This window comes from Artemia franciscana, unplaced genomic scaffold (genome assembly GCF_032884065.1).
Source record: "Artemia franciscana unplaced genomic scaffold, ASM3288406v1 PGA_scaffold_38, whole genome shotgun sequence".
Lineage (NCBI taxonomy): Eukaryota > Metazoa > Arthropoda > Branchiopoda > Anostraca > Artemiidae > Artemia > Artemia franciscana.
In genome coordinates this window covers 1,331,000-1,345,292 of record NW_027062676.1, presented here as the reverse complement: position 1 = coordinate 1,345,292, position 14,293 = coordinate 1,331,000, and the positions used below count along the sequence as shown (strand labels likewise).

The 14,293-nt window shown below is 36.4% G+C and overlaps 1 protein-coding gene across 1 annotated transcript in view; it reads right to left on the bottom strand.

Annotated features, from left to right (window-relative positions):
• The window catches only part of LOC136041804 (very-long-chain (3R)-3-hydroxyacyl-CoA dehydratase-like), a 52,106-nt gene that overhangs the window by 24,891 nt on the left and 12,922 nt on the right, over positions 1-14,293 (bottom strand). The window contains exons 3-4 of the mRNA XM_065726561.1: positions 6,178-6,291; positions 3,990-4,107 (exon numbers count right to left, since the gene is read on the bottom strand). Of these exons, the coding sequence (XP_065582633.1) occupies positions 3,990-4,107; positions 6,178-6,291 (232 nt within the window). The remainder of the gene's footprint in view (positions 1-3,989; positions 4,108-6,177; positions 6,292-14,293) is intronic.

Below are 14,293 nucleotides of genomic sequence, written 5' to 3'. Positions count from 1 at the left end.
GTTAACATGGCACCCATAGTCCCAGGAGCAACAGCCCTAAATTATGCCTTAATACTCTTAAAGAGCTCACAACACATGTTGAAATGATATTCCTCCAGAATTTCTAGGATTGCTTGTTTGATACACTAGCAAAAAAAAAAATGATAAAAAACCATGTAACATCAGAAATTTTGCATTTCTTAGTTAGGGATTTGGAAATTCTGTTTAAAGAATGCTAGGAGTCCAGAATTAGACAGTGCAGTTTCCACTAAGATCAGATCGATTTTGGTTGGGCAGGGGGCTTTTTTTATAAAATAATAAAAGTTTACACATTTTACTAACTTTTAACGGGTTTAAACTTAATAAATTTGACAGTGTTAGAATCACCGCAAAGTGAATATTCTAGGATCTATATGTTGCCACCAAGCATGCTTAATTTTTGTTACTTTAGATTTTCCATTACTATTGCCACCGATGGTTTTTTACTTACAGGTCGTTACCAAATGTGAAAATGCCGAAAAACAGCAAAGTGTTCTCGAACTTTGGAGCAAAAAAAGACGAATTAGTGATGTTGAATCAGAAAGAGATGGCAATAGCGAAGTGAATACTGCCGTCGGTAATGAACTTTCGTCTCCACCTCACGAAAACGTACCCTTTGGACCCGAACCTAGGACTTCAGCTCAGCAAATGCTGAAGTGATGAAAGCTGAAATAAATATTGACATTGAGCTTGGCATAGGAAGTTTTTTGACAGAAGAGGCTCGCTTTCCGATGAAACAAAGTACGATTTACTCAAAAGGCATTTTAAACCCAACAGTAACTATCCATTCCCAGTTCAAGCCATGGGAAGAAAACAAGGAAGTTCCAGATTAGCTGGATGGATAAGTTTTTTCTAGCTAGATGACTAGTTTTTTCGACAGTAAAAAAAGAGTGTTTCTGTAAATATTGTACTGAGTTTGCTTCTGACCAAGCCGGACGAGGTTTCCATCAAAAATTAGGTCAGCTTGTTTTAGAGCCATATGTTAACTGGAAAAATGCACTTGAAGACTTTTCCAAACATCAGTCTAACTTTTACCATAGAGAAGCTGTTATTTGGGGAGAAAATTTTCTGGCGACACTGAGCAGGCAGAAAACCTCTATCGTGGAAGTTCTGAATACACAGAAAAGAGAATGTAAAGAAAGTGGAGAAAGCATTAAAATTTGAACTAAGGAGGTTTAAGTGGAGGCCATGGATAAAATTGCCAAGGATCTGGAAGATGCAGTAGAATATTGTACTGGCATGTTAATAAATTGAGAGGGACTGGTCAATCCGAACTTGTCCCAGTTAAAGATAGGAAAGGGGCCACAAATAGTGATAAGGAAAGAGTTAAAGAGAGATGGGTGGAACATTTTGAGAATGTGCTAAACCGAGATGCAGTTGCAGGAAAAGATATAGAGGAAAATGAAGAAGTTTGTGACACCTTGGAAGTGAAGGAAGATTTGTTTTGTGAGGAAGAATTAGCGACAGTACTAAAAGGATTAAAAAATAATAAGGCTCCAGGAGCTGATAGTGGGGTAAGTGAGTTTCTTATATATGGTGGCTCTGAGGTTAGAGATAAGATACTGAAGATTATGAATATGATTTTTGAAAAAAGGAAGTACCTAACAATTTTAGGAAAACCTTAATACTGTATAAGAAAGGTGGTAAGAGTGAGTGTCGTAATTATCGAGGCATTAGTCTGGTCTCTGTATGTAGCAAATTACTTAGTAATATGATACTTTTTAGACTAAGAGAGGCTGTAGGCAAAGTTTTAAGAAAAGAACAGTGCAGTTTTAGAAAAGATAGAGGATGCGTCGACCAAATTTTCACTCTCTGGTTAATAATTAAAAGTGCCTTAGTTGTCAAACGCCTTTGGTCCTCAGTTTTATAGATTATGATCAAGTGTTCGATTCTGTTAATAGAAGAGCTTTTGCAAAGGTCTTATCATTATATGGTATACCAGACAAATACATTAAAGTGGTTAGTGCTATGTACGAGAATAATACTGTTGCAGTTAAAGTAGGGAATGATGTTAGAACCTGGCTTTGTATTCAATCAAGAGTTAAGCAGGCTTGTGTTCTACCCTTCTTTATACGGATCATTTTGATGGACTTTATCTTAAGCAGCACAGGAAAGGCAATGGAAGATCACAGAATCGATTGGGAAGGAAAAACTCTCCTGTACTTAGATTATGCTGATGATTTAAGCATCCTGATGATGATATAAGCAGGGGTGTTTTCTATCCCGATTTATATGGATCATGTTGATGGACTTTCTCTTAAGGGGCACAGGAAAGGTAATGCAAGACCACGGAATCAAATGGAGAGGAAAAACTTTCTTGGACTTAGATTACGCTGACGATTTAAGCATCCTAGATGAAAGTGTGAACAAAATGAATGAACTTTTAGAGGTTTTGCGAGTTTAGGGTGCTAGAATAGGTTTGAAAATTAATGTTAAGAAGACTAAGCCACTAGGGCTAGGTACAAGTGAAGATGAAAATGTGACATTGGGTAACGAAAAGATTGATCGGGTGAGCAGCTTCGCCTACCCTGATAATATTATTAGTAAAATAGATGGCAGCTGTGAAGAAGTTAAAAGTAAAATGGCTGAGGCTCAGGGTGTTTTTTTCTCAGTTAAAAAAAAAAATTGGAAGAATAGGGAGACAAGTCTGCAAACCAAGATTGGGATATTAGAAGGTACAGTAAGGACAATGGTCAAACATGGCTCTGAAGCATTGGCGCTCCAAAAAGCAGATGATGATTTACTAGATGTTTTCCAGAGAAACTGCCTACGAATTGTTCTGGGTGCCCAGCTGACTCACGGGATTTCAAACAGTAGGCTCTACGAAAAATATGGTTCAATCCCGCTTTCTAGGGCTATAATGAAAGAAAGGTTGAGATGGCTAGGGTATGTTCTGCGGATGAAGGATGACAGGCTGCCGAAGATTTTCCTTTTTTGCCAACCGTCTAGGGCTAAATGGAAAGCAGGTTGTCCTCGTCTGGGGTGGGAAGATGTCATAAAGAAAAATTTGAAGGAAATAGGAACTTCCTGGGAGGGTGTAAAGAGGGAGGCTTTGAATAGATTGGGATGGAGGAGGAGCTTGGGTGGGCCTCAGGCGGCTTGGTGCTGCGGCGATTTGTTAGTAGTAGTAATAGTTTGTGTATATTCGCTCGCTTCCTTTTTAACGTTTTTAATGATCTGTTTAAACTTTAAATTTACAGTTTTTAATGTATTTTAACTAGTATTATGTGTTATTTTTTTCATCCTTCGTTTGATGCTTGTTTTTTTTCTGTTTATTGTTGTATTTTTTTTTTTTTTTTTTTTTTTTTTTTTTTTTATCCTGAAATTTGAATGCCTTTGGAGCTTGCAATGGAAATTTCGTGAAATAAATATATTGTCTATCTCACATAAACCTTTATACTTACAAGCTTTTAACAATACAAGAAAAAGGCTTGCGAAAGGAGTGTGAAGGTGAAGAAAACCATGCTGAGTTTTTGCCCACAATTAACTAAATAGTTCGAACTTAAAAATAGAAAATTTTTTTGTTCACTATATAAAAGAGGAAAACATCATGAGTTTTTCATTATATGGTGTATTCTTACTTGAAGTCATACAGAGTTAATCCGAAAACAAGCCATACCCTTGAAACAGTTGACGAATTGAACAAAGGTTACCCGGGGGATTCATTGTTGATCCCTCTTCAGAACTTCCGACTTTGCAATCGCAGGAAACAGCAGCTGTTTTAGGTCTCATAATCCTTGGGGGGGGGAAGTGTATTATAGAAGTATAAAAATACGAAACAAAAAGAATTTAATGCCAGATGTCAGAAAAACTGGGGGGCAGCTGCCCCCTTCCCCTACCCAGTCCAAGAACCACCACTGAGTGGAAAAACATGTTTTAAAATCTAAAAACGATAACTATTTAATCTATCACTTTCTTATTGTAATTAATAGTCTTAAAAAAAGTCAAATTATCCTAATCATAAGTCTTACTTGGTTCAATTACTCCTTCATCTTCCTGTAATTGTCTCAAAATATCTGGCCTATCTTGGAGAATATCTCTGGTTTCTTCTTCAAAATCTTCTGGGCTCTTCCACTTGTCAAAGTCAATCTAAAAAGAAGAAGAAAATACCAAACACATTTTAAATCCCAACCAATTTTAGAGTGGATAAGAATAAATAATAAGACAAAATTGACGAAAGTGAAAATTCAAATTGCTCACTGTAGAAAGACTCTACTGCTACTTAATAAAATCCTTAACCTTTTAATACACATTTTTTATTTACTATGTACCGCTTCACTACTTCTATTGCCAGAATAAAAGGCGTTTCGACTTTTATAATTGAACTGGGTGTCCCAATGTTGTTTAAACGCAAAACGAACATGAAAATTAAGCGAAGATATAGAAATAAGGCAGAAACCTAGAATCTTGGGGGGTTGGGTCCCAAGAATACATGCCTGATCCAACTTGGGTTATTCCCAGGTACATTTCAAGTTGTAACAAGTAAACTTTATTAAAAAAATAATAATTCAAATGAAGCTTACATAAATTAGCAGTTTAAACAAAAATTACAAATATTAAATGAAAACACATGTATAAAAAAAGAAGAAGGAAGAGGCAGAGAGCCCCTAAAATAGGACCATCTCCAGAGCCTAGTCTGCCCTTGGCAAACCTGGCCATTACAAAAATAACAATGACGTAGAAGACGTGAAAAACTATAATTATGAATAATTTTACTCTTCCATAAGCATTCCATAATCCGGACCATTCAATTACTCGGCCTATTCATGCATTCTAAGGCTTTGAATAATCTACCACAGTTTAATTAATCATACCTAATTAGATGCTACAAAATAAAGCACATTGCACTTTAGCTTCATATGTTTTACGCCTAGATTAATGGTAACTTTACCCCAAATGAAAATTGCCTTAATCTGCAGGATTAAAAAACAAGTAATTGCATATGCAAATTCATTACTGGTATTCAGGCCCAGATTTACCAATAGGCTCACTAGGTCCGGGCCTAGGGGCGCTCAATGCCAGGAGGTGCAATAAATTATCATTAAGTGATTTGTTTTTTCGTAGCAAAAACCAGACTGATGTGCTTTATCATCAAAGTGCTATGTGCACGCCACCACTGCGCTGCCTATTTACAGAAAAGTGATTTTAAAACAACAAAGGAATTAACTAGCCACTTATAAGCTATCAGATATCTCCCAAGACAGCTGAGAGTTCGGTATCACCTCTCTCTTTCATTACTTTTGGCTCATCAGTTGCGTTCTGTTCAGTACTTCCACTCTCCCCAAATTTTCTAGGATTTCCCCAAATTTTTGGAAATTTCACCGAAAATGTCGTAAAAAAGGGCTGACAAAACAATTGGGCCTAGAAGCGTAAAGCTTTAAATATAGCCCAGCTGCTATTTCAACTTTCAGAAAAATGCATTTTTGTTTCTCAATAATAGCCTATCTATCAAGATAGAGTCCCACAGCAAGTCGCGAAATGAAAAGTTTTCTAGAACCAATTCATTTTTTTTTACCGGATATCCAAAACTTCTGTGGGTTGAAATTTGTAGAAATCATTCAAAATGCAAGCTCATAGAGTCAACTTATAAAGACGATCTCAGTGACATCGAATGCGGAACTAATGTCATCTGTCTCTTCCCGTCCCCAATTGACACCAGATTGCCCCCCTCACAGATTTTGAAGATTCACTTTTTTCAATATTTTCATTGAAAAATGGCTTGTAACCTATCTATCAAGAGAGTCCCACAGCAAGTTACGACATAATAAGTTTTCAAGAACCAGTTAATTTTTTTATGGGATATCCCAACTCCCACTAATTTCTATGAGATAGTGCCACTAGACATTCTGAGTAAACTAACAAGCTTTGCCACATTTCCTTACGAAAACTTGTCACCTTTAGTATGAACACTAGGTTTAGTTAATGGATTAATAAGGAATGGTTTCATTTGTTTAACTGAAACTTCGTATAAGTCGTTTAAGTTGCGTAAGGGGTAGTTTTTCGTTTCTGAAATTATAGTTGAAGTTTGTAGTAATGACGCCATAGCAAGCTAGTCTACGTACATTTTACCATAAATATTACCCTTTGAATTGATTTCTAGAAGGTTAAGATGAACTGTTTGAAAGATATGTAAAATATAAAAGTAATAGAAGAATTCACCTTGAGCCATGGCAGTTTCAGTGATTCCTCTGTTAATCTTTTCCACCATTTGCCGCAATTCTCTTTTCTTAGGGAAAATTCCACTTGTCTGTCTGTTGCTCGATATTTGCTTTTCTAAAAATAAATTCAAAATTAGTTCTAACAGTGACTGTCTTCTTAAAGTGCATCCACCTACTTTGCATATTGAAATAAAATATCTTTGTTTACTCCTTCAACAATCTTAAATCTATCCATACTTGAAAACCTGTTTCAAAATTATGAAGTTTTTAGTGCAGTTTCACATTTTCGTCAGTTTTACCACTTTAAACCGTGAAAATAAACAAACACAAACAATTCTTCAAATTCGACAACACTTTTCACCCGAGAAAAATTCAGATTTTAACGAACCCAAAGTTAAGTACACATGCAGAGGGAAGTAACACCTTTTTAAGCCGTTGAGTGGCTAATTCTTTTTAGCTTATCTTTTGCTGATTTTATACCCACGTTTCTCATTTTTCAATTTGGCGCCCACTTCTGTCAATAATAGCATAACTGCATATCCAGAACTTTTTCCTTAAAAACTGAATTCCCAATTTTTTTTTTCATTTAAAAAGGTGTACATGGTTGTGCAAGTTTTTACTTAACCAATTCAGATAATCCTATTTCATTTTCCTTGGTACTTTAGGTGCAAACTGACCATTCATTCAGGCGATATGAATGCCTGTTTAACCGCTTACAACTGGACTGGATATTCAATTAAATAAAATAAAAAATAGTTTTTTTTAACTGAAAGTAAGGAGCGACATTAAAACTTAAAACGAACAGAAATTACTCCGTGTATGAAAGGGGTTGTCCCCTCCTCAACGCCTCGCTCTTTACGCTTTGGGGAAGTAGTTATAGGCCCTACTAAACTGAAGGAAAACTCGACTTTCTCAAAACTTGAAACCCCCTCCCCCTCGCCCTATTTTAGATAGGCCTTGCGATATCAGTGTCGATATGAGCCCTGATCCTAGTCATCATTTGGTCTAGCTTTCATTTGGATCCGCTGCTCTATTCGCAAGTTACACTAAATTAAACCAAAAGCTTGACTTTTTTCAGCACTTAAAACCCACTCCCCCTCGTTATATTTGAGCTAGGGTTTTCATCTCAAAACTTGATGCCTGTCACGGTCTTAGGCACCTTTGGTTCAATCTTCACTGAGATCCATCAATCTCTCGCAAGCTACACTAAATTAAATGAAAAACTCAACTTTTAATTAAGCTTGGGTCTCCATCCCAGAACTCAATGCATATCATACTCTTAGGCATCTTTATTCAATTTTCATCGAAATTCATCTCCATATGCAAGTTTAACACTTAAAGCCCCATCGCCCTAATTAAGCTCAATTTTAATCCAAGTAGTTCAATTTCAATACAAATCTGACTGGCGGTTCTCCCGCTATACACGATTGCACAGACGGGCGGACAGATAGGTGATAATACCTGGATGATGATATGCCATCCTTTTTTTGGGTCCAATTAGCCAACATGGCTACCTAAGACGTTGCCAAATCCGTCCGTCCGTCTGTCTGTCTGTCCGTCCGTCTGTGTAATCACGTATAGGGGGAGAAACGCTGGTTGGATTTGGATGAAAATTTTGATGGCCAGATTTGGTGCCAAGGATCATGAGACACATCAAGTTGAAAGATGAAGACCCTAGCTCAAATAAAACAGGGGGGAGAGGGCTTTACCTGCTAAAAAAAAGTTTACTGGAGTAACTTGCGACTGGAGTGATGGATCTGAATGAAAATCGAACCAAAGAGGCCTAAGACCATGACACATATCAAGTTTTGAGACAAAGACCCTAGCTCGAATTTAATAAGGGGGAGCGGATTTTAATTCCTGAAAAATTTAAGTTTTCTGTTTAATTTAGTATAACTTGCAAATGGAGTAACGGATCCGAATGAAAACTAGACCAAAGATGCTTAAGATCGGGGCTCATATCAAGCTCTGGTATCACAAACCCTATCTCAAATAGGGCGAGGGGGATAGGGTTTCAAGTCCTAAGAAAGTTGAGTTTTCCTTTAATTTAGTAGGGCCTGTAACTTATGAATGGAGTGACAAATCTGAAGTCAGATTCGTCTGAATACCTGAATTTGCTGGAACGAATTTGACAAAATACCACTGCATTGGATCCAGCTAGAATTCCCTAGACTTGTTTATTGCAGACAACATTTAGATGGGCAAAGATTTATAGCTTCAGTAGTTTTACCAATAATATGGTCCTGAAGATGACGAAATGGTAGAAATCTGGTTCTTTTGACGAGATGACAAAACTTAAACACTAAAGTCAGAAATATAAGCCCAAATGAACTACAGTATGCAACATTTAGCACAAAACAAGGGATTTTAGCTCACTGTCGACCAGTGAACTGTGAAATAATTTGAATTTTCTTGGTTATATAACTTTTAAACAAAAATTAAACCAAGTGTTAATCATACTATAATTTTTTTCGTCAAAAACAAAAACCTTATTTCATATCCAAAAATAGGGCATGGAGCTATATCTGAGTTTACTCTAAATCTAAAGGGTGATGTTTTCTTGTAGATTGCCAAAGCACAGACACACAAAAGCTATATCTGAGTTTGCTCTAAATCTAAAGGTGATGTTTTCTTGTACATTGCCAAAGCACACACACACAAAATTTTCGTGTCAAAGGTAAAGTATTTGAAAAACAAGTACATTAAAAGTATCTTAAGTAATAAGTATTTCGTAATCTTATTTAAGTATCAAGTAATAAGTACACCCTAGAGTTTTTACTTAAGTACAAGTACAAGTAATGAAAAATTTTACTTAAGTAGTACTTCAAGTAAGTGACAGCACTGCTAGGTGCCCTCCAATTTTCCGGTCACTTAAAAAGAGCACTAGAACATTTCATTTCCGTTAAAATGAGCCCTCTCGCAACATTCTAGGACCAATGGGTCGATACTATCACCCCTGGGAAAAAGAAAAAAAAAACATGCAATCTTGATTTGTCTTCTGGAAAAAAATACAAAATTCTACATTTTTGTACATAGGAACTTGAAACTTATACAGTAGGGTTCCCTGATACGCTGAATCTCATGGTGTGATTTTTGTATGGATTCTATGACTCTTAGGGGGTGTTTTCCCCTATTTTCCAAAATAAGTCAAATTTTCTCACGCTCGTAACTTTTAATGAGTAGGACTAAATTTGATAAAACTTATGTATTTAAAATCAGCATAAAAATCCAATTCTTTTAATGCATCCTTTAGCATCAAAATTCCGTTTTTTAGAGTTTCACTTACTATTGAGCCGGGTCGCTCCTTACTACAGTTCGTTACCACGAACTGTTTGAAATTTAGATATTATGTGATTTACTCGAAGTGTTGATAGAGCCTTTGGAATAAAGGATAATTCATCCTTGTCCTCTGTAAATCTTCTTCCAATTACTTTATAAAAGAAAATATTCAATTTTACTGCCAACATTATTGTAATGTTAACAAAACGACTGTGATAAAATTAGTGTTTGATCAGGCGGTTAAGCAAATTATTGGACATGCCGAAAAGAAGTTGATAGCTCGGTTCAATGCACTTAAACTGTCCACTAATGTTAACAATGAGATAATCACTGAATTGTGTGCAAAAGCTGAATTTCAAGAACAAACTACACTCGTCACTAATAAAATCTTGGATATAAAGGTACATGGCGGTAGGCTGAACTTAATCCTGTATAAGTTGCCGAAAGAAAAGAATGGGGAGAGTCTAGAGCTATCTTTTGTCAATGCACAGAGATACTGAAGGCTTAAAAGAAGGCCTGACTGTTACGAATCTTCATCAGCTGAGGCCTATACTGAGCTCCATGTCATAGAACCCCGAAATGTTATTAGATTGGTTAATCCGAATATTGGTACTCCCTTACGTATTTATAATTAAAGACGAAAGAAGAAGGAAGGGGCAATGCTACGCCACTTGGAAACTAAAAACGAAAAAAAAAATGTATAAACCTAAAGTTCAAGATGAATAAGCTTATATTCATTCATTTTTATGTTGAGTTCTGGTGTCATTATTATTGCAGATTTGTTTATTTTCCTTTTTTATTCTAAAGTTTTATTATTTTTTCAGTATTGGTTGAGAGAAGGATTTTATTCATTAAAAAGATTTATTAACAAACAAGAGCTAAGAACTCATATGGCACTTATATAACACTCATATGGAGCTCATACTTTAGCATAAAGAGCGAGGTATTTAGGAGGAGATAAATACCTCGTTCTTTATGCTAAAGTATTTTTTAATAATTTCAACTATTTATTCTATTGCCTTTCTGATTCAGGGGTCACTCTTAAAGAATTGGGACAAAACTTAAGATTTAGTGTAAAGAGCGAGGTAATAACGAGGGGACAAACCCCCTCATATGCATAATAAAAATATAAGAATATAAAAGTTTGTTACGTAAGTTAATTCTTAAGTTACGTATATTTATCCAGTACGGTTACGTCAATCAAGTATCTACGACATTTGCTTATTCTACCCACCAAGTTTCATCCCGATTTCTCCACTCTAAGCGTTTTCCAAGATTTCCGGTTTCCCCCTCCAACACCCCCAGAGCTCTGAGACATGAGTTCCTTCTAAATATCAAATTAAGATCATTAAGGTCCGGTCACCCATTCTTAAGTTAAAAATCCCTCAATTTTTCTAATTTTTTCAAATCAACACCGCCCAGCTCCTTAAAAGAGAACAGATCCGTTCCAATTATGTCAATCACGTATATATAACTGGTGCTTACTCTTCCCATCAGGTTTCATCCCGATTTCTCTACTCTAAGCGTTTTCCAAGATTTCTGTTTCCCCCCTCCAACCCCCTATGTCCCCGGATCCGATTCGAATTGAAAATGGAGCATATGAGACATAAGATCCTTCCATACATCGAGTTTTATTAAGATTAAATAAAAAAAACTATGTTTTTTTAACTGAAAGTAAGGAGCGACATTGAAACTTAAAACGAACAGAAATTACTCCCTATATGAAATGAGTTGTCCCCTCCGCAATCCCTCGCTCTTCACGCTAAAGTTTTTAATTGTTTTAAATAGTAGAATTGTGGCAAAGAGTCATACTTTAGCGTAAAGAGCGAGGGATTACGGAGGGGACAGCTCATTTCATATACGGAGTAATTTCTGTTCGTTTTAAGTTTCAATGTCGCTCCTTACTTTCAGTTAAAAAAAACTAGTGTTTTATTTAATTTCTGAACGTTTTTGAATTAATGCATGTTTGATTTTGGCTCTCCGCACATAAATTATTAAAATGAAATTTTCATATTAATTTTTTTTTGGCTAAATGGCTTTTTCTTAGTTTTGATCAGACGATTTTGAGAAATAAGAGGTGGGGAAGGAGGCCTAGTTTTATGGTTTTCGACTATGTGGAACAAAATGGCTATCTCAAAATTTTGATCCGTTGACTTTGGGAAAAAAATGAGCGTGGGAGGGGCCTAGGTGCCCTCCAATTTTTTTGGTCACTTAAGAAGGGCACTAGAACTTTTCATTCCCGTTAGAATGAGCCCTCTTGCGACATTCTAGAACCAGTTGGTCGATAAGATGACCCCCGGGGAAAAGAAAAAAAAAAGAAACAAATAAACACGCACCCGTGATCTGTCTTCTGGCAAAAAATACGAAATTCCACATTTTTGTATATCATCAAAATTTCGTTTTTTAGAGTTTCGTTTACTATTGAGCCGGGTCGCTCCTTACTACAGTTCGTTACCACAAACTGTTTGATCCGATCACCCATTCGTAAGATAAAGATACCTCAATTTCCACGTTTTCCAGGAATTCCGGTTTCACCCTCTAACTCCGCCAAATGTTCCCGGATCTGTTCAGGATTGAAAATTAGACCTCTAAAGCACAAGATCCTTCTAAATATCAAATTTCATTAAGATCTGATCACCCGTTCGTAAGTTACAAATACCTCATTTTTTCTAATTTTTCCGAATTACTCACCTCCCCCCACCTCCACCAAATAGAGCAGACCCATTCCGGTTATGTCAATCACGTATCTTGGACTTGTTTTTATTCTTCCCACCAAGTTTCATCCTGATCTCTCCGCTTTAAGTGTTTTCCAAGATTTCCGGTTCCCGTCAACCCCTCCCCCCTAATGGCTCTGGATCCGGTCGGGATTTAAAATAAGAGATCTGAGTTACGACGTCCTTCTAAATATGAAATTTCATTTAAGGTCCGGTCACTCCTTCGTAAGTTAAAAATACCTCATTCTTTCTAATTTTTAAGAATCACCCCCCCCCCAACCCCCCAAATATAGTGTATCTGTTCCGGTCATGTCAATCAAGTATCTAGGACTTCTGCTTATCTTTCCCACCAAGTTTCATCCCGATCCCTCCACTCTAGGCGTTTTCCAAGATTTTTGCCCCCCCCCCCAACTCCCGAAAATGTCACCAGACCCTGCCACTATTTAGCATAAGAGCTCTAAAGCACTTGGTAGATACCAAGTGCCATAAAAATGGTTACTACCTCCCCTAAAAAGCAAAGCTTGTCCGAGGAGGAGATAGAGAAAACAAATACATAAAATAAAAGAACACTAGGCCACCGACACCACTACTACCACCACACTCAACTATAAATATGAAAAAAATATCTTTACTTTACTTATCCTCTGGGAACTACATATCATCATAACCCCCACAATAAATAAAATAAATGAATGAATCAAAACTCATTATCTACAAAAACAGTTCCTTAATGGTTTTCCGAAATATAACAGGGTCTCCAATACTCCTTGTATTACTCGTCAAACTACTCCATTTCCGTGTACCTTTATATAAAACAGAAAATCATGAATGGGAAGAAATGCCTCTGGCTCTAGGTTCACCTAAATCAACACTGCCCCTTGTATCGTGTGAATGAACAAAGGACCTAATACATAATAAATCACTAAAACACCGTGGTTGAATATCCTGCAGTAATCCAAAAATAAACCACAATACATAAAATTCACGGAGGCTCGCGGCTGGCAAAATTTTAAAGGTTGGATAAAATTCCCGAACAGATTGACGAGGAGGAATCCCTGCTAAAAGCCTAACTGCGTGATTTTGTAGAACTCTTATTGGTTTAAGGATAAATGGAAAAATGGAGAGTCAAATACTTGAACAATATATATACTTGAACAAAAGTATATACCAGTGTATAAGAGAAAAATACAGATGGCAGAGGACAGATTTAGGAAAAAAATGTTTGGTTCTAAGTTAGTTTTGACTTTGTTCATTTTACTCCGTTTTCAATTTATTATATTTCATTTATTCACTTTTCAATATTACATTTTTTTTAAATACCTCTATTAGTAGTGCGTTCTGCTGTGTTGTAATATCTAGTACTGGAAAAAAAAATACCATCGATCTCTGAACGTTCTTTAATCTGATTTCCCTTTCAAGTTTTTTCAACTAAAAGTAAGGAGCAATATTGAAAATTAAAACGAATAGAAATTATTCCGTATGTGAGGAGGGCAGCTCCCTCACGAATCCTTCGCTCTTTAAGCTAAAACCTTAAAGTTCTTTAAAAATACTTCTCAATCAAACTCAACGGCCCTTAATGTTTGAGCAGTCTCTTTTAAAGAAATGTACGAAAAAGTCATACTTTAACGTAAAGAGGGAAGAACTGAGGAAGGAGCTGCCCCCCTCATACGGAATAATTTCTGTTCGTTTGAAGTTTTAATTTCGACGCCCTATGCACCAGCAATGGCTCTGGAGGATCTCTATCCTTTTGTTTACTTTCAGTTATTTACTTAATTTCTTACCGTTTTTCAAATCATACTAGAAAAACCCGTACCCTCCTCCCTGGTAATAACATTCCTTTTGCAAAAATTGCTCAGATAAACTTTCTTCGTCACAGAAAATCCCCCCCCCTAGAATATTCAGGCAAATTGCGTAACTTACAGGTCTTTCCTCAGTGACTTGAGGGGGGGGGGGTCACGTCATCCCCAAATGTACAAATATTGGACCTTTGAACTAAGCTGAATCTAATGGCTACCTTTAAATTTTAATCGGGTGTCCTCGGGAACTAAGGGGCGTGAGAGGGAGGCTAGTCACCCTCCCATCTTTTTGGTCACTTAAAAAGGAAACTAGAACTTTTTATTTCTG